The following is a 24887-nucleotide window of genomic DNA, read 5'->3' on the forward strand; positions in this document are numbered from 1 at the left end:
TTACTCTTCTCCCATGCCAGAACTTGAGGGCATATGAAAACTGAATTCTGTAGCTGAAACTTGCCTGACATTGGGACACAAAAGGAGTCTTAAATTGCTTTTTATTTTAATGTCATTGGTTGCATTACCATATTACTACTGAATTATCAAACATAATTCAATCAGAAGATAATCAGAGACTTATTACTCAATAAAAGAGATCACTATATAAGGCTGTAATGCTAATGTATTTCATAAATGAAAAAATGCTATGACTACAGTTTACAAAAGGGAATACAAGTCCAACAAAGATCAAAAGTTTAAGAAAATTCCAAAGAAAAGAAAAAAAAAGATACAGCTTGCTCCCTTTTCCACCATGAAAGCAACTTTTAGCTGAAGATGCTTTCGGGTTTTTTTTTAATATTGTTTCCCCATAATAAAAAAATCAGTGGCCCAAACCTTTTAGGAAGATTGTCTTCAATTAAATTCTTCACATTTCTAACATTATGAAATGCATTAATGGTTCAATCCCATTTCAAATCTTCTGCTTTTATTTATAAGCATTGAATTTCATGTTAGGATGAAAGTAATAATGAATTCACTGTCCATCATATAAGTGAAATAGAACCAGGATTTTTAATGTTTTTAATGTGAAAAGTTAATATAAACCAAAAAACACCAACCAAGCAAAAATGGATCAAAGACAAAATTCAGTATTTTGGTGAGCTGTCAGTTTCTCTCATCAGGAGGAAAGGACTACTGCTGCTGTGCTGTAACTTTTGATACTTGTCCCTAGTTCAGAAGAAGGGCAGTACATATTTTAACTGATACTGGAAAAACTTGTTTAGAACAATGGGACAATAACACCAATTAAATCTTATTTTTCCTCTAATTGCACTGTGAATTGCACAGTGAATTGCATTGTGAATTTAACTGTTGATGAGCATTTTTACAACAACCTAGCATGTTAGATATTATTCCTCAAAATATACTCTTGATCTTTAATTCAGCCAGTTACTCTTGCTCTATTCTACATCTTCCCTAGAATGCAGTGATAGTGATTTTAGACTTCTAACAACGTACATAAATACATCTTCCCTATCTGTGCATAAAGATCAGTTCTGAAATAGAGGATCACAAGAGTATACCAGTAACACTTTTCTACAGGAATCTTAATCTCATCCACAATCCAATCCTTAATGGAATATACCTGCCCAGAGAACTGACAGGCAGGAGAAACTGACTACAGTAAAAAAAAAAAAAAAAAAAAAAAAAAGAAACTACCAGCACTTCTTCATGCTAATCAAGCTAAGAGAACTTATATGTATTCTTGACTGAGTATCTGTATTTCTTCATTTATTTCCTAGCAATAACAAATGGAAGCAGGACTGAAGGAAAAAGAAAACACACATGAGAAGTATCACATGAGATACGTATGTCACCCAAGTGATACCCTGTAATAACCTCTTTATATCGGCATCTTGCTCTACAGAGGCAGGACCAACTGCCCCTCTAAGCAAAAGATTGTAGAATATAGCCAAACTGAAAATTACATCACAGCTTGCAACTTACAGGCACTGGAGATACCCTTTTTCTTCTAACACCTGGTGACTCAGATTTAACTGTCCTAGCAGATGATGAAGAGGAGCTGCTAGGAGAAGGACTACGTCTTCCTTTCTGTGTAGGTGAAGCAGTGTTTTGTCCTTCAGCTTGAGGATCTAGACAGAGCTTGTTCATTTCTGATCCATCTACTTTTCCAGGGATAGGTTTCACCACCTTGAGGAAATTAAACCACATGTTAAAATTATTAATTGGCAATTTTACATTAATGCAAATCAAATTAATCAAGAATTATTTTACTATAAATAAGCTGTTATACAGATATCCAAATATGCCTTGGGCCATACTACTAACATCTAAGAGGGATTAGCTTCCTGATCTATATGCAACACAAAAGCAAGAACCTTTCTTCCTGTCCATTTGTGCTGCTTATGTTACTTGTGGCAGCAACTGATTTAATTCTCAAAGTACTTCTATAATTATCAGTCACGATGTATTAAAGAATAGCAGTTTCCCCATCTGCCAAGTTGAAGCCAAAAGAACTTTTTCCTCTACAGGTACTGTCTGCTTATTAAGAGCTATAATATTGGATCCATCCATTCAACATGGTACCAGCTGAAGAATACTAGGGTTACTATTTCTACAGCACAACACTTTTGCAAAATAAAGACTTCAAACATGGAGGTAATCCAGCAAAATTCGGTGTGCTGTTCTTTGTAAAAACCACATCCACATTTTTTGTCTGCCATACAAGCAAAATAGCTACACCTCATTTGGCGTCTGAGCTAACCAACGTGCATGGTGCTGCACAATGTGGATAGACATAGCTGCTCAAGCAAAGGGAATATATACACTTCCAATTCACTGCTTTGTTGCATGAACACAATTTTGATACTGAGGATTAGAATATTTCAAGACAACTTTCAGCTTTCTGCCTGTCAGACCCACATAATGCATAAGAAGAGTAACATCCCTGGGAACCAAATTAAAAACAGTCACACTGGGCAGATTCAGTTTTAGTTCTACATTTTTCAGTGTCTCAGAGACTTGACTCAACACTGGAAGGAAGCTCCAAGCAACACCTCAGATAAACAGAGCAGATCTCTCCCAGAAAGTTCCAGAGGTCTCTCTGAGACAAAAACTGAAAGGGGCTTTTCCTCCTTAGGGTAAGAAGAGACATCTAGACTCAGTGCCCAATTACTAAAGGGAACAGGATAAAAGAGAAGTATAAAGAGCAGTGAAAAGCACTTTTTCCCTCCTACCAATAACTGTAATGCTTCTCCTTTCCTGGAAGATCAGAATACAAATTTATGTACCTATGGACAAGCTACAGTTACCAGCTACTTGTGCTTGAAAACATTAAAAATGTCAAATTATAGTAATTGAGAATCTGGAGCATCAAATGTTGCACTGACACACCCAGAAACCTCAAAGGAAGTGGGCTGAGCAGGAAAACAATTTCAAACCACACAGTAACCCAAAGGCATTTACATTTTTAAAGTTGTGTTATTTGATCCTTTGAGGTATTGGGGTTTGGTGCACTTTTAAGTATTTTCAACGTTATTTCTCAGAACAGAACCTTATTTCTGTTCCAGCAAAGCTGTCCCCAAACAGTTGCATACTGCATCAGATGATCTTAACTTTACATTAGTGGTACATGGGAGTCACAGCAACCAATGCAACTACGTTTATAAGTAACTAATGGCTGTTAATTAACCAGCAATATGCTGAATAGAATTGAAACTACTCTTAAAAATGTTTCAGGTTTGATCTATTTGCATTTCTTAAAGCACTTCCAAGCCGTTTATGCCAAAGCAATACCCAAAAGGCTAACAGAACACTGCCATCCGAATCTCAGCAGAGCTGAGAGCTGGCCGAAGAACAGCTGGGTTTCGGTGCGCTCCTGTTCCCAGCAGGCTCGCACCTGGTGAGCAGGCGCAGCCCCGGTCGCTGCCGCTGGAGGGCAGCAGTGCCGCAGCCGTGCCCGCTCACAGCAGCGCCGCGATAACGCCTGTGCTTAAAAATAAACACAACCAACGCGCTGCGTTTCGGAAAGGCAGCCGCGCTGTCCTGCTAAACACCGCCTAGGAAACGGGCAGGACCACCGCGATTAGGAGCAGAGAAATTGTTAAGAAACAGAGGTTTCTAACAGAAAGAAATGTAAGTAATTTTTATTCGTAATAGCTGTTAGAGATACTGTCCTTCCATCAGTGCCACTTACCACAGGGCCTCTCCTGCTTCTTCTTTCCAGCCATTCATGCTTCCAGGCTGGCATACACGTTGCCTTGAGTTTCTCCCTGATCATGCGCTCTTCTGGGCGGTCATCCATCTTCTGCAACCCCCTGAGGGTTTCTTTATTCTCCATGTCACGACTACAGCAAAGAAAAAAAAGTCATAAACACAATTAATTTCAGTTAAAGTATAATGCCACAGCATTCTTAAACTTTGTGCCACCCTATTCTCCCTCTCCTTACAATGCAGCTGCTAAAACATTATTTCCACCAGACTGCAAGAAGCCTTTTAAGAGTTACAACTGATCTGTTGTTCTGCCATTTGAAGCACAATACTTGTTTAGAGGGATATTTCTTTAAAATGTGTGTATTGTTTGTAGCACTGAACAACCAGTAAAAAAAAAGTCTTGGTAAATATAAAACCAATACAAAAATTACCCTCTATGTCATGCCATTCATCTTCACAAGTGTTGGAATGGTTCATACACTTCTTGGCAATTCAAAGCCTACAGTCTCCATTTAAAAATAATTAACGAAATTAATATAAAGATGAAAATTTTCCATAATAAGAGGATGCACGAGAATGAAACTAGGTACCTAGTGCCTCTTCATATATTAACTCTGCTCAAAAAAAGAGAACTTGTAAACTAATACAGAATAAGTATCAGAGAATAATAAAATGGCCTGTGTTGGAAGAGCCCTTAAAGTTCCAGCCCTCCCGCTTGTGGGCAGGGACACCTCCCACTAGACTAGGTTGCCCCATCCAAACTGACCTGAAGTGTATTTAAACTTGACACAGAAGTCACAAAATTAAGGTTAGTGGCCTTATGAGTTCTTTCCAAGGGACTAATGACTCAAGAGCTCTTAAAGTCAGCTATAATAAGAGCAAAATTCACAGCAAGTTCATATCTGTAAAATGAAAATTTAATCCATCTGGGCTTGTACTTTCTGACCTACAGCAAAGTAGTTCCTTGTGACTGCTAGCAACAACAAAAAGCAAAAAATACTGTCAGACACTGAAAAACAAATATGAACAGTCTAGAAGATTTCCTGATTCTGTTGAGCTATCTGCGAAATCACCAAGAAAACCACATTCTTAAGCAGGAGCACATGATCCCCACCCATCTTCTTGAAGTCAGTGCTCTTTAGAAATAAGCAAGCTTGCTTAAGACAACTGTCAGAATGAGACTTTACTCCAAAAATAAAATCACAGCTTAAAGAGGAAGACTATATAATAATTTAGCTACAACCACTGCTTTCTTCCGTGCAGTCTCAGCTTTTAAAGCATTTACCCATGCAGTCACAACTGCATTTATGTACTGTATGATGACCTAAAAACATATTCCCTGCAATATTCATTGCAATAAAATCTTAAAATTACAGTTCCTATCTTCAGCAGCATTGTGTTACTAAAGTAATTTATCACAAATCTGTACTTTAAAGAAAATTAAAAGTTTTTGCTGGTCAGGAGAGTACTGTTATTTTTTTTCTTCTCTCATCGTAGAGACAAAGGAAACAAAGGATTCTGAGGCAGGAAATAATTCTTCCTGTTCAGCGCTGAAACGTAATAAGCAGATGGACACTGTAAACAAAATATATTTTCTTTCAAGCTACCTTCTAAACCTACTGTTAATAACTGATTTTGGATATGCAGAACTGTGTGATTCTAGTGATTAAGGCCTTAAAAATGTTTATAAAGTAGAAACACAATCCACCTAAGAATTAATGTTTTTTCAGAGGTTAAGCATTAATGCCTGCTTAATTCTAAAAGTAATGCAAGTGACATAGAAGTAATTTTTGTCCCAGCACTGAATTCCATAGCATTGCCTTTTAGAAACAGAGACAAATATAGTGATAATTAATGAAGAACAAAGATACTATAGCAGTAGATAGAGTCCAAATGAAGAACGTGCCTAAAAGTTTCAAATGTGGAAGAAACCACTATGTAAAAAGACTCAACTTTACATTTTTTTCCTCAATCAAAAAATCTGTTCAAAGACAAAAAATATTTGATAAGAACAGCACAGCTCCAAAGTAATAAAGATGCAAGTTATTTAATGACATGAACCATCTCAGTTGCTTGAGTACTTCATATACTAGACAGAAAACATCCCACCAGCAGTGAAAGAATAACACAGTATTTCATTTGTTCATATACCCATGATTAACTTCCCAACTGATATAAAAAAAGTCTTTTGAGGCCCTTGGACTTGAATTCATGAACAATGTAATACAACAGCAGAGGCTTCACAATCTCTGCTTGTTCTCTAAAAAGCAGAAGCAGCTATCTTCCTCTCATGTGACAGCTAAACCGATCTACTCTTGCCTGCACAAAGAACTCTTGTGCTTTCTCTACACGCAGGTGGGAAAGACCAACCGAGTCTGAAAGCTTTTGCTTAGTAAATCAGTTATCTTATGCAGAATTTAAGTTGTATGTATATCTCTATATATTTCTTTTTATTTATAGAACACATCTTCTTAAGTGATCAAAACAACTTCGTATTTTAACTCAAGCCTTGGCTAAAATATTCATTAAGTAGTCTTATCTGTTGGGTCTGTGGAAAAAATATTTTTCCTGTAACTGCACCAAACTCCTACATACTGGAAGATACCCTCACTTTGTGACCCTGAACCTGCCAGGTTTGGTTTTTTTATTTGTTTTCTGTTTCTTAAGCAAAATCCCTCATCTATGTCAGGCAAGCTGAGATTTTTTCCACACAACGATGTTTAGATTGCCAGTCTGTATCACTGTACCTCAGCACAAAATAAAAACAAGAAATCCAGAGCATATTCCACCAAGGACTTCATCCTCCAGTGTACAGAGTATTCTGATCTTCATACAGCAGCACCTATTCATGATAGCTATGTGCTTAAGTGACTCCCAGGTGGTGTTTCATTTGAATCACAGTGCAAAGCTAATGAACAAACTAAAAACAAACCTCAGAGAACATGCCTGGACCCCGGGAGCCTTACATTTCACAACAGCCCACCCCTCTGCTTCATCAGGATTTTGCTCTTAAATGTTTCAGCTTCTCATGAGTAGAACAAAAGAAGATAAAATATGCTTTTTTTCTGATAAATTTTAACTTTTAAACTTTGCCTCCCTCCCCCTTAAGGCAACACCAAGTACCTTCTCAATTCTTTGTATCGGTATTTTCAAATCAACAGACATCAGCTCCTGTAGTAATTGTCAAGAAGTTCCAAAGAAATGGGTATAAACTGAGTTTTGGAGTACTGAGCAAGGTCAACAGTGTGATAAATACAGGAGTTTAATGCATAAGGTCACTGATCTGCAACTTAATAATTGCATTATTCACTTTGGATTATTTGCTTCATGAACTATAAAACTCAATACAGTAAGATGAACATACTGCATGGAAACAATCTACTGCAACATCTTACGCAACAGAGAAGGCAAAATGTCCTTCATTTCTTAATTTTGAAGACTTCCAAACGGTAAATGAGTAGCTAGATTATGAACAACTTGTTTTCCATGGACCAATGACTCAGGATTTTAGAATGAGGTATGCAGTACACATGCTGTTTTAGTAAACGATGGTGAAGTACACAAGCAAACTTTACTTCTAATAGCTTAGTGAATTCAGTACTAATTCTCTGCATGTGTTTTTCTTACAAAGGGTATATAATGGTATATGAAAGCCCAACTGTAGCTCCAATTCATTTGCCAGTTGTACATTCCAGTGTACCTCTCAGCAATTAGATAGATGTCTTGGTTTCTCTGCTATCTTATTTGGGTAAAAAAGCTTTATCCAATAGCCAGGCTGGACCACATTTTATTAGCATTATTAATTATTTTATTAGGAAGACAGGAAAAAGGCAAGTTCTGAAAGAGGAGTCAATTCACCAAGAAAGGGAGGTTCTATTTGCTATATCCACAAATACCCAATCATAGCAAGGAGAAAAGTTATTAGCTGCTATTTGGTTTTTTCTTTTATTTTAAACATTTGTTGGAAGCAATTTAGCAAAAGTAACTTGCAATATCAGCAGTGGTCAAACCATGAGGAACCACAAGAAATATTTATGAACAAAAGCAGTCACGAAGGAGCTATATCAGAACAATCAATGCAGTTAAAAACAGATCTGATGGAAGAGCACTGGATGAGAAAGAACGAATACAGGAGAAATTACATCATTTGTTCAATACAAATGCCATCTGTTGTAACAATCAAAACTGGAAGTGACCTTAGATGGGACATAAAGATCTCATTTTGAGGATCTTAAGCACAAATTAACAATATGGTTACCAAGCTAAATGCAACCCAAGCCTCAACAGGTCCCAAGAACACCAGACTAGTCAGCTAGCCAGGATGCATGCTAGGAGCAGTGCTCAAATGTGAGGAACAGGGACAAAAGAGTTAGCCATTCCCTGAACTGAGGAGGTCAGCTACTAATATTTGAGATAACTTCTTGCCACTAACAGTTCCAGTAGTGCTCACAGCTTCTCTTTTGCCATTATGTACTTCTAATGAAGTAGAGATCAGTAAATAAAAACCAGAGCAAGATGGACAAGGCATGGTCTGTCCTCCTGTCAGGTCTCCTGTTCCTTCTCCTGCTGATTCATTACTGCTGGCATCTATCATCTAACCATATGCATTCGTTCTAACAAAGCAAAACATCAGGTATGGCAGATACTATGAAAACGAAAAATTTCATAGGAACCTTCTCAACCTGGTAATAAATGGCAGCAACTGTCACTTAACAACAGAACTAAATGTGCTACTTCCTAGAGACAAAGGTACCTGGCTTCCAAAAATAGTTACAGAGACTTTAGCTGAATGTTATGGAAGTATGAAATTTAGTCGTATTATTCCGTTAAGAGTACTCCCTTGAAGGCTGGTACATCAAAAGGTGCATTTGTCAAAAAGTATTTCACTGCTAACAGGACAGTATTCACAACCAAAACTTTAACTCCACAGACTGAGCCATCCCCTTCACTGGAACCTCACAGGCCCTGGTCAAGAAGGGTCAATCCTTCCTGTGAGCCCCAGTGATGAAGGCTCAAAACTCCAAAGATGGATGTCAAAACATACAGAGGTAAATTTCCTGCATGGATTTTCTAGCTCCTGTGAAGTCAAATTCACCAATGTAAACCATTTGTTCTATTTCTTGCTCTGAAACCACCTAGCTAATCCTTTGAGATACATATTACTCAGTAGGTACTGAAAATGAGTCCGCCTACAAAACAACACAAGAAACAACAGTCTCCGTTTACAACAGATGCTTGCTACAAAGCAAATGAAATGGGCTTCTCTCTGTGTATTTCCTAAAAAAGCTATCAGACATCTCACACAAGTATTACAGAAAGTTCTTAGGGCTCTCTAATTCTTTCTATCATTATTTAGTCAGCCAGTCACAGTTCAGATGGATCAGGGCATACACATAGGTGTTTTCAAAATGTGAAAAACATCAGTAACATTACATGATCTCTCAGACTCTCCACTTTCATAATAAATGCTTTACAAAGAGAATTTCGTACTTTATCTCTAAAACCCTGAAATTTTATCAAGTTTATTGAGCAGAATTTCTAAAATTTACAGCAGGTAAATGATTTATATTGATACAAGAGACCCAATGCTACTAGTAATTGTGCAGTTTAATTTTTTAAATAATTTTATGAGTTTTGCTTAATATACCCAAAATGAGATGAAAGACGTTCAAATATTTATTACAGTATTACAAACTTCAGCATCCCAGCAGAGCCCAGTATGCCCAGTTCATGTTACGTCAGCTGCAGAGAATATGCAAGTCCTCTCCATGGTGGTGCAACATACCACTGGGCCTTACTTCAAAAACAGCAGTAATGTCATTACAAAGACTGGAGTGCTCACTTACAGTCAGCTGTATGATTAGTTCATCTGCACCACCTATAACCATCTGTTATAGGATCTCAGGCATAGGTGTTAGAAAGGGATTCTTTCCTCCAGGTTGCCCCACCAGAGACCTCCTCTAGCTCTTCCTGAAGTATATGAACAAGTTTTTACTTGTTACATATCATGTAAGTAAACTCCCTTTATAAATCAAATTCTTCACTTCTAGTATGAAGTTTGACCTCTTAGGCACCAAATCCTTCAAGGCTGTCCTAGCTCAAACTAGGAGTATTAGTTGAAATGTGATTGTCCAACACACAGAAAGGATCAGGTCAGAGCAGATACAGTCCTTGCAGAAGTCCTTGGTGCAGAAGTCTAAGCCATTAACAGAAAGATGAGAATTATAGGTAGGATAAAAGCCAAAATACAAGTCCTAAAACAAAGTTCTCATTGGAGATTATTTTTATATGTCAGTATATCAGGTAGATATCCTACTGTTTCAAGTGTCTATCCTACTTTTAAAGATAAAATTGCTTATTGTATATTAGATGACTGTCAGAGAAGAGCAGAACATCTCCACACATAATGCACAGGATTAAGAGTTTCTTAGCCAGTTTTACTCCCCTGTCATCAGTACAGAACGTCAGATATTTCATACAAAAAAATTATGCTCTGAATCAGCTTAAGATCCTAGGGTTAGGCAGATAAACCTGCACACTATATTCTCTACCTTCAATGAGAATGGTGGAAATAAAATAGCATACAAACAAGTAGCTTGGACAGAATAAGCTAGATAAAATTTAAAAGCTACAACCTACTAAATGATTTCTGTGATAGTTATAAATGAGAAAAAATTTAGAATGTCCTGGCCCTGTTCAAAATGGCAGAATTATCAGCAGATACCAAATGTTCAGAGATTACTGCTGGAAAGGTCTCTTACCAAAATATGATCATAAAAATAAACAATAAAAGAAAGCAAATGAAAAAATTTAAGGCTTATATATATGTTGTTTCTAGAAAAGAAACAACATCTTCTACAAATTTTAGGTCTTAATGGCTCGTTAGTCTGGCCACACAGGAGACCAGAGATGCAGAAAGAAATTTAACAGGTCTCCTGCTCTTTTCTGAAGAATGATCTAACTGACATGCTTTCATGACAACCATTATTTCTCACCACGGTTATATCTGTTTCTTAGTGCACACTGCTGACAATTACAACCAATTATTATTCTTATCTATTAGTTGTACTGAAGTAGCAATTAGGAATCACAAAGCAGGCCCCTCGTATTCTAAGCATCCCAATCTGTTTCTTTAATTTATGTTTTGTTATTTGGTATTAATTTTTTAAAGTTTATGCTTTTTTTCCCCCCTCTTTTTATATTTCTTGTCTATGTATTTACCAATCCAAGTTACACTAGGAATTAATATCATTAGTATGATACCATGACATAGAAACAGCTATATATATAAGCTATACTGAACAGGCACTAAACTTGCTAAAGAGATATATGTCATGCTCACTGACAGTCAGAGACTCATTCAAAAAGGCCTTGTGTTCTGAAGATTCATGCATACACTGAATTTTGCTCAAAGGCCAAAGTGGGCTAAATGTTTCCACACAGACTTCTGACTGTCATAAAAAGCTTTCCTATGGCACAGAAATAACATTAAAAATTCCTTGCAAGCCTATTCAGAGTAACTGCTGGGTAAAAAAATACAACCCTAGCAACCCTTTCACCCACTTATGGTAGACACACATTGAACAGCATTATCTTCTATCAGCAGAGAGCTACAGGAGAGCTGGCTATCACCATGAAGATCCAGATTTAGGTTCTGCAGTTCCTTAATGCTCACACCATGCAGTGCCCTTGCAGGTATAGAGTGCTCTGTGCTGAAAAGGGCTGTCTCCTTTCGAAGGAGGAGACCTTTTGGTGGTATCTGTCAGCTAATCTAACCACAGGCCAACTATACAGTAACTACACCCACTTCAACAATGGCAGCTACTATTAAAAATGTTTATTTTTTGAAGACGACGTCAAGCTACCATGACAAAAAAAATTACAGGAAAAGGCATTCAAAACTTCTGTGAGCATATGGTTAAAAATGATACAGCCTCATTAACTCCTGTTTTGTCTTCTTTAAAACCTACAGAATAAAGAGAAAGTAAGTGCAGGAATCTTACCAGATGAGGAAGAGAGTGTTTAGTGAGACAATTAAAAAAAATTTTTAAAAACCAGTTAGCAAGCAATAAAAATATTTTTCCATAATAACCAAATAGGTCTGATAACAAAACAAGAAAGCTAATACAGGACAGCAAGTATACGCTTTAAAAATATACCATTTTTTCTTATCATCTTCAGTGGATTCCTGAGATTTTATTTTAAAACTTTGGTGCTTTCACATCTCACTTATAACAATGTATTTAAGTTTTTAATTTATAGTAATTCACGCTCCTTACAAAATGTAATTCTTGATACTAATTACAAATTACATACTGTCAGAACAAAAATGCAGTGAGCTCATTTCCGTATGATAGGGGTCTGGGTAAAGAAAAGTGGGTATCTTTAGTGTTTGCTTAAAAATTGACTTATAAACTGCAGACACGTTCACATAGCAGTATGAAAGCATAACACAAGAGGAGCATTACTTTATGAGAATTCCAGCTTGTCACCAGTGACTTGAGGAAAGACACTGTTCCATGTGAACCAAATTTGATAGAAGGCCTTTGCATTCAAGCTTTCAGATTAACCACTTCATCCCAGGCTCCCAGGCACAATGCCTCCCCTGTACACAAGGGACTGCAAATAACAGCATCATAAAGCATGGTCATCCCTCCATAATACGAGAAAAATAACATTACATAGATCTAGAAAGATGCATCAGAATGAAATTATATAGACAGATACTGCACTTATGCAAAACATGTTAGTATATGAAAAGGAATAGTCTGATTTCATTAAGACATACCATGCAAAAGAAATTAGAAGCAGAATGAAGCTTTACACAGTACTTGAGGGATGATGTAAGAGTAAGAGCTATTAGGTCAGCTGGTATCAGTTTCCCTATCTGTGAAACACTCTTAAAAATGAAACTAGCAAAATTAATTCATTTTTAATCTAGTGACACGTATGTGGTCCTTCTAAGTCCAGGTTTATGAAAGAGTAGAAGTATTTGACATGAAGTGCTAAGTCTTAAAGAGACCATAGTGGTGAATAAAGATGCCTTAGTTATGTTCAGATTTCAGTTAGCATACTGACTGCCAGCAGACCACTCCCAACCTGTCACAGGTTTTGTGGGCTACCAAGAACTGTCATCTCTCTGCTTATTAAAACCAGTGCTCAGAATGTACACACTGACTCCCTGCATTCCACTCTGATCACCATCCTGAGTTCTCTAAACCCATGGCTTCAGTAATTATTACAGGAAAAGTAGTAAGTAGGGGGAGAAAAAAAAAGGCAAATTGCACTTCCTGCAAAAAGTCCCCAGACAGCATTTACTTAATGCGAATTCAAAATGTTGTGGGGAAAGCTGCAGGTGGTGCTTTCACTTTTGCCTTCCAGCAGTCCACCAGAAAATGCTTTGGCTACTTGTAATTTCTTGCACTTATTTTGGCAATTTTTGATTCAAGCACTTTTTAGTATTCCCATGCTTGCCAGCTCTAAGAAATATTATCTTTTCTCCAGGATTGTGTGGAGTGATTGTTTAGCAAAAATTCTTAAAATACCATCACTGTACTGACTACACCACCACTTTGCACACTGAAAGCCACTCTATACATAATGCAGTACAAAAAGATTAAAAAATATGTCCTATTGGAAAAAATAAACCACACTGTGGAACAACCCCAAATCTACACTGACATTTACTCATCTCCCACTACTGCACTATTCAAACATTCTGATTATATGTACTTACAAGGTAGTTCAAACAAATCTGTCTCTAACCTCATACAGGACTTTGGGACCACAAAATATATTGAACATAAATAGTAACATTTTAAAACAAGTAACAAACAACAGATCATGTCACCTGTATGTATTGGCAGAATGCTGAACAATTTCCTACTGCTGTTAAAAACCCTTTTGAAGAGGAAGGGAAGAAGGCTTTCCAGAACTGGATAGTTAATATTTTACTGTCCTCTCTAATCAGCAGCACAACTGAGTAAGAGTAATTACTGTCCATTACTACATTCTCAGATCCTCTTCCAAAGGTAACTGCATGGGGTTTGGCTGGGAAGGAGTTACAATAATAACTTAAACTTCGTTACACTATTGTTAAATAAAAGTCAGAGTAGCTACAATTTACCATTTTTTAAAAAAATAATCCAAAAGAATCAGGGAAGGAGGAAAAAAACTTACAAAGAATGTGAAACTTAGAAATAAGCACAGGCACAGAACACAAGTCTTATGGGCATACAAAGGAGTAGAAACAACTATAAAAAGTTAAACAATTTAACTGAAAAATCTCTAGAACACTTATTTCAGAAATACTAACAGCAGTACTCACTGCTTGCTTTATTACCATAGATAGGTATCACATTAAAGTGACTTTAAAAAAAACTTCTTCATTTATCCTAACCCACAAGCATAAAAGAAAAAATAACTCTTGTGTTTGAAGAAGCAGCCTCATATTGCTGAAGCTACAAAATAAGTAAGATTACAAAAGAGCTCATTTATTTTCTCATTGAGAAAACTACTGCAGTGTTTATAGGACAAGCACCAAAGGTGTTTTCAGTAGGTTTCATGACAAGATAATTATTTATCTTGTCATGAAACAAGGAGCAGAGGAATATACAGATATAGGTATACTTCAGGCATAGGAGACATGTTTTCAATTACAAAGATCCTTCTCTTGCCTATTAGATATCCTTAAAAAGGGAACTTAAGAAGCAGAATAAAAATGATGCACTTAAAATTCAAATTTAGCTTTATCTGGGATTTGATTTAAATATTTAACACTGACAGTCACCATAAATGCAGTTATTAGTACTTCAAAAAGTGCACCATGACAGATGCTTCTTTGTAACTATCTGCCTATTAAACTCTTGCTTTATCAGAAATTGACTGTTGGCATTCAAGACAAAAGGTTATGATTTTCTTTATGTTATTGACCAGTTAAGATATCAGTTACAATTTAAGATGTATTTTTCTTTAGTCGCTTAAAATCAACAACTACTCAGACCACCTTTCGGGTAGCTGGCAGCAAGTCTGTACCCATCCAAACTTTTCAACAATAAAGTCAAAGCAGAACTGCAAGAAAAGACTTCAAGCCATGAACCAGCAACCAAGAAAAATCTGATTAGAAATTGTCATGAAATTCATCCACACTAAAGGACCCTGAAAGTTACAGATAGGAAGCAGTTACCAACCATTTATGCAGTACCCTTAAGCACTGCTTCAGTTGAGATAGCAGCACTCAGTGAAGTCCATGGCTTCAAAGAAAAAAAAACCAAAACATTAACACACAAGTGTGCTTTCAGATTTTTAAACTGCTCTCCCACATAGCCCAAAAGACAAATATTGTGTTTGTTCTGTAATACTATACACTAGGCTTTTGTGGACTACTCATGTAAGCTCATCAATGCAATCCTCAAACATCCATCTTCTGTCCACAGTTGTGTTTGACCTCTACAAATTAATTCTGTAATTTAATGGAGCAGTTGTCTGATATTTAGATGTTATTATTAAACTTCCATTTAGAAAACTAAAATAATAATAGCAAAATCCTTTCATGAATATTCCCAATATATGGAAGAATGGTGGGATGCTCCCACATGATGTTCACAATGCCTAAATATTCATGCACTGTAATTACAACATTTTTGATAGGTTGAAACATCACTTAGCCTCACATGTAAGCAAAGAAGTTCCAGGGTTTTCTCAAACTTCTCATGAAACATATCTGAGATAATTGTATAAACAAACATCTGTCTGGAAGATGACATTTCACTATTACACAAAAGAAGTAAGGCTGTACTGAAATTAGAATTTCAAGTAATTAAATTTGGGCTTATTAAGAAAGCTTTCTAAAATAAATGTAGAGCATGGTTTTCAAATGTCTTTATTTGCAGACTTTATTTCAAAATTATACCTTTGTACAGAAAAGCCCTGCCTTTCTTACTTTTGCTCAATTTGTTAACTAAGCTATCAATCCTGGAGAAATATGCAGGTCCATGATTCAGAAGTACCTGTTCTACAACATAAACTAATCAAGTCAAATGTCAACAAATGTCAACATCCACCTTATTTTCCCTTTTTTTTTTTTTAAGATGTCTTCCCTTACTGTGCAGATTTGGAGATTAATAGTATAATTAATGCGGCTGTGTTTTATTCATTTATGTTTGGTCCTTGATACCTTTAGCTCAGAAGTCAACTCTCAAAAACATCCTCAACTGATCCTTATCACAACTATGATTTTTCCACAGTTCTCAGCACACCTCCCTAAAGAAACAATATGCCAGGTGTACCAACCATTTGAAATAAGCAATCTGAAATAAGGAAAAGTCAAATTACAAATATTTTGGTCCTATTCCATCAACTGATTAACAATCATTATTAGGAACTAGAGAGTACGATTCAGGCAGCAGTGGAAATGAAAACATTTCTGTAATTTACTCAAAATAGCTCACAAGAAACTTCAGTCCTGAATAGCAGATGCTTTATTCAGATTGTCCCAGCATGCTTTTGTTTTTGTAAAGTAAAGAAGTATCAGAACTTTGATTTTTAGTTTCACATGTACCATACTTGGAATATTTTGGGGGTTTTGTGGTTTGTTTTTTATTGCAGGAATGGTGGTGGTTTATTAATTAAGAAAATAGCTTGCAGGGCAAGTTAAGGCTGCATGGGAAAAGCATTGCTGTGTCAATCCCTGGTATAAGTATCCCATTTATGAAAGGACCATGAAACAAATGTTTTTCATATTCCATTTTGTTGCCATCAATACATAAACCATTTTTAAAAATCCACGTTAAGCAGAAAGCCTACTACACAAAGCTCTATGTACAGGGCAGTATTTTCATAGTTCTGTTAAGTTTTAAAGCAAGACAGAAGAACTTTGTATGCTGCTGCAAGCGTATCATATATATCCCTCCCTACAAGGAAACTTTAATGCACAGATATGTGCTTTAATGCACAGATATGTTTTATCCATTACCTGTATCTCCCTATGTGTTAAGCTTTTATGCTGCCCCCCAGGAATGTTGGATTTCAGATAGTTATGAATTAATTGTATGGAAACTAACACTTTAACAACAAAAGGTGAGAAAATGTGGTCTTGTTTATGGACACATCTACCTGCTCTAGAGGGATATAACACAATTGCAGCCCTCATCTCTTAGAGCAGACTGGGTTTTAACTTACCACCTAATGCTGTCAGCAACCAGCATCACACAAAATTCAGCATTGGGGGGATCATGCAAACCACAGACAGGAGTCCATGCTAATGCTGAGTGCCACACTTAAACATAGTTCTAGTGTTTGTGAGAAAATGTAGTCACAGCAGTGTGATGTGCATTTAGACTCACAAAGACTGCTGTGCTCCCCTTCTCAAGCCAGAGCACATTTAGACATGACATATAAAGCTAGCATAAGATATCAAACTGAAGCCACAATTGAAAGCTTTGTTTTCTATGCAGTTCACTTCAAAATAACTGCTTCCCAAGGTAAATTTTTCAAATTCAACTTCCTAAAATTCAATATATTATGAAATATTGTTAGGCTATTAAAAAAAACCAAAATTGTGTAATTAATCTGTTAAAATCTGTCCTGCATAAAAACAAGACGCAACATTTTCCCTAGTTAGCTCATTTGAAAACACAAAATCAAATAAGTAGGAATGCTGAATGTTGTCTCAAAAAAACCCCAAGTCGACAATTTTATTCTGAATATTCCAACTTAATCATGTACTCATACAATAGAGGGGAAATTCGACACAGTCTACTCTACAGGGCAGAATTGAACTAGATCATAAAACAAAAATCAGAAATACTACATTTTTCTGCCACATAAAGCAGCTTCCAACAGGCTGCAACAAAGTTCTAAAGCCTTCCTATACACAAGCAGTATGGGACAGAGATAGTAAGGTATTTTTAGCATTATAATGTAGTCTTTAAAAAAAAAAAAGCTAAAAATGAGTCTCAGGGCATGTTATCAAACTGAATGTCATGTGGAACATGTGGAAATTGGAGGTTCCAAGAGGTTACTGAAAGTTTATTCCAGGTGACAATACGGAAAAAGTAAAAACTGCAAGATTTTATTTTTTTACCAAGCAGATTTCAAAAATTTGAGCTATGAAAAGAAAAAAAGTTAAAATGTTTTTTCAACTATTCATCTGAAAGCAAACCTACTTAAGGAATACACCCAAATTTCATTTCTTCTTACTTCCCTCTCTGCCATTCTGTATCAATTAAAGAAGAGGCAAGGTGATGGGTGTACTTTGTCAATTTGGTAATGGATCTCAAACTCAAACATAAACATTTAAGATTTATAGATTAAGATGCTTTTAAAAGCATGAAAAAAACAGAGTATTTAAAAAAAAATCAAACAACAAAGAGTACCTAAAATATTTATATGCAAGTAGAATCTTGAATTTGCTGCTAGAATACTCTTAGAACTCTTAAATCAAGTACAAACATTAGAACTAATGCGGTAACAAGCCTAGAAACACATTAGGTAATTTAAATACCTAGGCTCTGAAAAACAGCTATTTATGCCAATGCAAAGGAAGAAGGGACCAGAAGCTATCCTATCTCAGGTAGGTAACCTGTTGAAACAATTCCATATACCATCTCTGCAGACACAAGGTCAGTTTAAAAAGTTCCTATTCCCTACCTAAGTTATTCATTTCTTTTTACCCCTACTGATGTTCATCTGACTTCAGAGAAAAACCCCAGAACGCCACCACATATTCTGAAACTTTAAGTTGGAGAAGAGAAAATGGAAAACTGTTGGTCTGGGTTTGATCTCCAACCTAATTCATGTGGTCCTCCAACATTTTCCCAGGAAAATAAAACAGGATGAAATTTCTGATGAACAAGCTTCTTTTACAGTACACACGCATTGTAATAGAGATTTATTCCAGTGGAGAAGACCCCCCACATGCAGAAATGGGATTTACCACACTAAAGACTACAGGATGTAGGACTAACGAATAAAGGATGTAGGACACACTACATACTAAAAACTGTAGGATGAAGAAACCCTTATTATTAAAATAAATTATTCTGCCAGAGCAGAAACAACAGTCCCCAACCAAAAGCTGAAATTTGTTCTCCTTCAACCCAGCAGAATAGCAGGGGTTATGACCTTCAGACATGAGATTAAATGTATTAGAACACTTAACACTGAAAGCGATTCATACTAACTTTTTTTCCTGATTTCTGTTCAAGAGGTTACCCCCCCAAAAGTAACAACTTTCTTTGTTTCTTATTTATTGTAGGAGGAAAATGCTACATTTCCAGGACAGAAAGGGAACATGTCAATATGACTAAAGATAAGAACAGAGCTTACAGAGAACCGCAGACCCGGTGCATTCACAAGGCTCCCAGCTGCACAGTCTGTCACTCCATGGGATCTCCCCATAGAAGCATCTTTGTAAGTCCAAGCCTCAAGTCCACGCAGCCCAGCATCCTCTGTCAAACTGCAACTATCTGTGCGTGCTGTGGTAAAACCACAGAACAATCTCTGAGCAACTCCTCCCACTAGATTCTCCCCCACTTTCGCCAGCCAATGCACGGCTTCAGGGATGAATGAGAGGATGATACTCCACATGAGTTTGTCCAATTTACTTTTTATCTGCTGTATCTTTCATCTGTTGGTTTGTACGTAGACTGCGCTCTAGAAACTGAAGGCATGTCATGGGAAACGACCCAAGAGGATACAGAAGCTGAGCTGACCTCAGGTAAAAAGTAAAAATTGTGTTCACTCACCACACAACAAGACTAAAAAAAACCCGTATGTTGAAAACAACTGCAGTACAGAAAATCATTAAGATACACGTTAGAGGTAAATGCCCATTGTTTATTTTAATATATAAGCCACTTTGTGAATAAATGTAGGTCAGAGAACAAACGCCCACTATTATAAATCAGAAAGACTGTAGGCTAGGGAATCCAGTAACTTTAAAACTTTACCATAAAGACACACACCTTGGGCTTCCCACTTCTTCTAAAACCCTGATGCAAGTACAAAGGAGTTGTAATCATCAAATCTGCTCCTGCAGGCAAGTCAAAACAGAGGAGAGTGCTCACGTACCCTCCTGACTTATTGAGAAAACCCACTGGTCCACAAGTACACGCTCTGCTTCCCCTATTTTTTGCTTTTACTAAGTTTATCTTGACTTCTCTAGGCAGAAGACACTGCATGTCCTTGACTTCATGTCACACTATCAGCATTATTACACAAGAATGATACAAAAAATTCCACTGTTTCAATGTTCAGAAAATGTTACACCAGAACTGCCATTATATACAACCAGATTTAAACTTCAGCATGAATTATGCAATGAATTATTCAATGAGAAAGTTCTACTCAAACCAAAATGGCAGAGAGAAAAACCCGAGTAACCTTCTGGGGACAGAAGAAGGAGAAACTACAACTACAGATTAAGCTAAAACTCTAAAGGAAGCTGTCTGTGCCAGCAGACATTCAACAAACACATCTGTCAGTGTTATCATGTGTATACAACCCAGAAGAGGAGAAGAAAGGCAAGTTTCACTTCATGAAGGTTTTCCCTTGGGCAACTATACTAGCAACAAATTCTTAAAAATAAGGTCTGTTTGCACCATGGCATGTTAAAAAATTATTTCTAAGCTATACAAAAAGAAATCAGAAGATGATTATAATTACTAAAATCTATCAGAAAAAAGAAAACAAAAAAAATATTCAGTTAGCTTCCTCCCAAGCAGTAGAGTTAAAACAGAAACACTTTGTGTCCTGGAACATGTTCTTTGGAATCCCAGTAGCTCTTCCTGCTGCAGGCTGAAGTTTCTGACAAAGCAGAAGAAGTCTGTAATTTCCTGCTTTGCAGAACTATCAAAACAACTGTCACTTTTTCAGAATTTAACAGCAGAGAGGAACAGAATACTGTACCCAGATGGTGCTAGTGCTTTATTATCACACTAGAAATGGAACCTCAGCTATGAAGGGAAGCTGGCAGCAAAATTTAAGATTTAAAAAAACCCAAAAAAACCACCCCAGATTTCTGAGGGAATCTACAATGGAAAGGCTGTCTCTTCCCAAAGCCTAGACAGAGCATGACCAGACACTGATCAAGAAAGATGCATTCTCATAATCTCTCTGAAACACAAAATTCAATACAAACATTAAAGTGGTATTTGTCATAACAGAGACAGCATTAACACAAAGGAAATTATTAATGAAAGTTTAAGAAAGCTTCATAAGGACTCCTTCTCTTGCTGAGCCAGAAAATGAAAAAGCATTCTGCCGAAGTCAGCTGCATGCTTTCGGTTTCTCTTATCTGACTATGAAAAAGCCCTTCTCATTTCTTTCTGCAGCTTGCAGAAATTTATGTGAAACTCAGTTCATGAGAGGCAGATATCTGAAAAACAGAAGTTACTTTCCAGTGCTGTTAAAATATCTGAGCATGTTTTAAAAAGCAATTTGATTATTACATTAAAAAAGCTAAAATGGCCAGACAAAGTAAAAATAACAGCAATTTGTTTCAAAAATTAGAAGAGGAAATTGTGTGTGTGACGTAGCCTTACATGACTTTTGTACTGAATTGTTCCAAATAGCACACTGCACTAGTTGACTTGAAGTATATCATAATTAAACAAACTTAAAAGATATGATCAGCACAGAACTGAATTTTACTATACAATGTCACAGTTCAGCTTCTCCCCTTAGATGGCTTGTTTAAGTAATAAACAATTTACTACAATAGAGCTGTTAAGAACACAACAGGAAATGTTTCACTGGGGATGAGGACTTTGTTTTCTTGGACTGTAGAACACACTGACTGGGACTGTTCTGTGTTACCTCTCGACTTTGCACCAAATCCACAGCAAACTCACCATCTGCTAAAGATTCAGCTGCACGAGGTAGGATTAAAAAAGTGCAAGGTTCTTGTTACCTGTAATTTATCTCAGAAGACTGTTATAGCAGTAATTTTAAAGGTTCATCTAGGAGGAAAAACCCCTCAATCTACCTTTTTTTTTTTTCTAGGGAAAGTTGTTTTCCAGTTCATAAAATGCAAATATTTATCCTATAGTTATTATCTTTCCAGCAGAAGAAACTTGTGTCATTCACATGTAATACATTTAGTTGAAAGTGGTAAAGAAATCATCTAATTTAGGAGATGTTACTTTATAACTAGCAGCTGGATGTTCAATTTACAACTTATTTCCAGTTTCACAGTGCTTTAGAAAGTAAACTACTTATCCATATCCTATGGGTATCTCTCATCCATAGCACAGCATATCATACTCTCTTCTCAGTCCAGGACCCAATAAGCAAGGAGAGGTGCTCATATTTATGTAACAGCATTAATTTTAAAGCAATGTTCTTACTAAGAAGAAAAAAGATCATGAAATCTAGCCCATGAATGGAAGTGTTGTCAACAAAAACTATGATCAGTGTGGGAAGCCAGTTATCTGAACTTTTAAATTTTATTTTATTCAATCAACATATCCATTGTTTTTCTCCCTTATGAAGGGCAGCAAATTACACATGTATGAGAAAAATAAGCAAGAATGCCTATGTCTAATTTAAAATACAAATGTGCAAGTGGCATTGATGTCTGGGGGGTGAGGCAGGGGTGTGGGGAAGAAAATGTTATCTTTGTCTGAATCTTTTTCTCATTTCATATATCCACCAGTTAGTACTATTTTAAGCAAATTATGATATTCTGCTGTATACCCCCTCACTGTTTCACAAATTCATTTGATCATTAAAAGCACAGTTTCTAGTGTGAAACACAGTTAAGCTGTCATATGATCAAAATGTGTTAGACCTATGCTGGTATTAATGCTGGGATCTAAGTATGTATGTACTTTTCAGGACCTCCTTGGTAATAGACACTATTAGAGAGAATTTAATAATTTAATTGTTAGACTGAAACATAGGTGTAATAAGGAAAGAATATGCACTTCATTTTAAATCTTATGTTTGAAAGTAATCTATACAACGTTGCACCTACAAGAACAACTTTATTTAAACTAGCATTGCATGGGTGTCTGAGTTTTCAGGTAAGCCAGAATCATAAGCCCACCTCTCAAAATCTGGTACAGAACCTAACTACAGAAATACTTTGTCCTTAATTTTCTCCCTACTGTTTAGCACAGTGAAAAGCAACAAATGGAAAATACCTGAAACACCAACAAAGGCAAACACAGAAGAACAGGCCATAAATGACAATGCTGAAGAGGTCCAGAGTTTCAGAAAAGCCAAGCCCCGACTCTTTTCCTTTCCACCTCCCACAGGCAGACACAAATCCTTACCAACACAGACTACAAGTTTCAAGGCTGTCTGAGAAACCATCTTGTCTTACAAAAGGTCCAATAGATTGATGGTTTGCAAGTATTGTCGTTTCAATTTAGAACTAACCTAGAAGTTCTAAACCTAGCAATTTCACAGCACTTAGTTCACCAAGATACTCTTTCTGCATTGTAGTTTTCACAGGATTTTCTGAAACTAATGCACATCAGTGAGTTTTTACTTCAATTTATTACCAGTTTCTCATGAAATCTCATATAGTTTTGACCACCACAATGCTCTAAAATTAGAAAGGCAGTAAGTGAATTCTGTGCTTTCAAGTGTGTCTTAATCTGGTCTCCAGAGCTTTTCCACTTCATTTTATTTCAGGGTTCTAAGGGAAGGTTAAACTAACATTGACTGATTTTTCTATTTCTGTTCAAAAATCTTACAATTTCTTCATGCAACAACAAACTCCGGTCCATTAAAATTATGACCTTAAAAAAAAAAAGCAAAACACCAAAACTTATTGGCTCAAATTGGTGGATGAAAGCCAGTTCTCATTACAGACTTTTAACCAAAAGCACCTCAAGCAAGATATGTGTTTTGAGAAAAGCAAATTTTCTGCATTATTCTTAGAAGATTCTTAACTACTTCCAACTTCAAAGTAATTATGTAAATAACATTTAATACTGTGCACTCAATCCTTAACAAGTCAGAATAAACCACATCACTTGGAGCAAACTGGCTGATAAATGCACTCTTCTGGTGCTTTATTCCCACTGTCAGCTTTGAAAAAAGGTGCAAGACTACTAGTGACTGTTCCCCCATATTGTTCCCTTCCCTGCCTTCACATTAAAATAGCTTCCCAATTCATATGAAAGTATCCAAGGAGCAATTTCATTTTCTAAAAAATGTCAAGCCTCCCAAGGCCATTTCCAGATTTAGGCTTCACATTTAAGTAACTAAATATGTGTTTCAGCTATATTCAAAACCAACCTTCACTTTCTGCATAAGCAATTCTAGTTAAAGACAGCACAGTAAAGAAAAAAGAACAGAAGAAGCATTCATGTCCAGAAAACACATAAATCAAATACCAACATGAGAAATTCAGAACTATTAAAAATATAATTTAAAAAAATTAAAATTAAATTAAAAAAAAATTGAGTAACAGAAGTGAGGTTTCTTTTCTCTATGAATATTCACATAGACATGTATCAACCTAGAAAGCAGCAATACAAGACAAGAATGTGTTTTAAAACTACAGTATTTAAAAAAAAAAAAAAATCACCAAAACCAAATCACTTAGTAAGGAATATGACAGCTACTTTGGAAAAAAAGTTCACAATAAAAATGAGACTACAATGAATGAGAATCCAACTAGATATTTAAAAAAAAAAGCCAAGAAGAATTTGCTAGTTTGAAGTTTTGGTATGGTTTCTGAGCCTATTCAAGTACCAGCAAGTACATAAGGCACAGGTGAGGGAGGCCCAGCTCATTTAATCCTTTTTTGATTTGATGAAGCACTACTCATCCACAACTGATTTCTGTAGTTCTCTGTATACACAATTATGTTAAAGTATCTTCAGAAAGTAAAAATCTAAATTGCACAGCTCAAAAGAGTATTTATCCTTGTGCTTTATTTTTTAATTCCTTCTGAAGCAAATTCCTCACTCTTTTTATTAGACTGATTGGACCAATCTACAGATTTTAAAGTGACTTAATTTATTTGCCAGCAGCCATAACTGCCTTTACTCAAAATTAAGTGAAAAGAAAATGGAGAGCTAATTATATTCAAGAACATTAATTCTTCTTTGGAAAGATGAGATTTTCCCATCTGCCTTAATAAAGTTTTCCTT

General features: G+C 36.2%; 1 protein-coding gene across 3 annotated transcripts in view; it reads right to left on the reverse strand.

The window, feature by feature from the left end:
• The window catches only part of MAP3K1 (mitogen-activated protein kinase kinase kinase 1), a 57800-nt gene that overhangs the window by 18900 nt on the left and 14013 nt on the right, over nucleotides 1-24887 (reverse strand). For 2 of the 3 annotated variants that reach the window (XM_048291119.1, XM_048291117.1), the window contains exons 2-3: nucleotides 3761-3911; nucleotides 1552-1755 (exon numbers count right to left, since the gene is read on the reverse strand). In XM_048291119.1, coding sequence (XP_048147076.1) covers nucleotides 1552-1755; nucleotides 3761-3904 — 348 coding nt within the window. In that variant the 5' untranslated portion in view covers nucleotides 3905-3911. Of the gene's footprint in view, nucleotides 1-1551; nucleotides 1756-3760; nucleotides 3912-19104; nucleotides 19193-24887 lie in introns of those variants that run through there. The other variant, XM_048291118.1, reaches the window with a different exon arrangement.

Source organism: Corvus hawaiiensis, chromosome Z (genome assembly GCF_020740725.1).
Source record: "Corvus hawaiiensis isolate bCorHaw1 chromosome Z, bCorHaw1.pri.cur, whole genome shotgun sequence".
NCBI classification, from domain to species: Eukaryota; Metazoa; Chordata; class Aves; order Passeriformes; family Corvidae; genus Corvus; species Corvus hawaiiensis.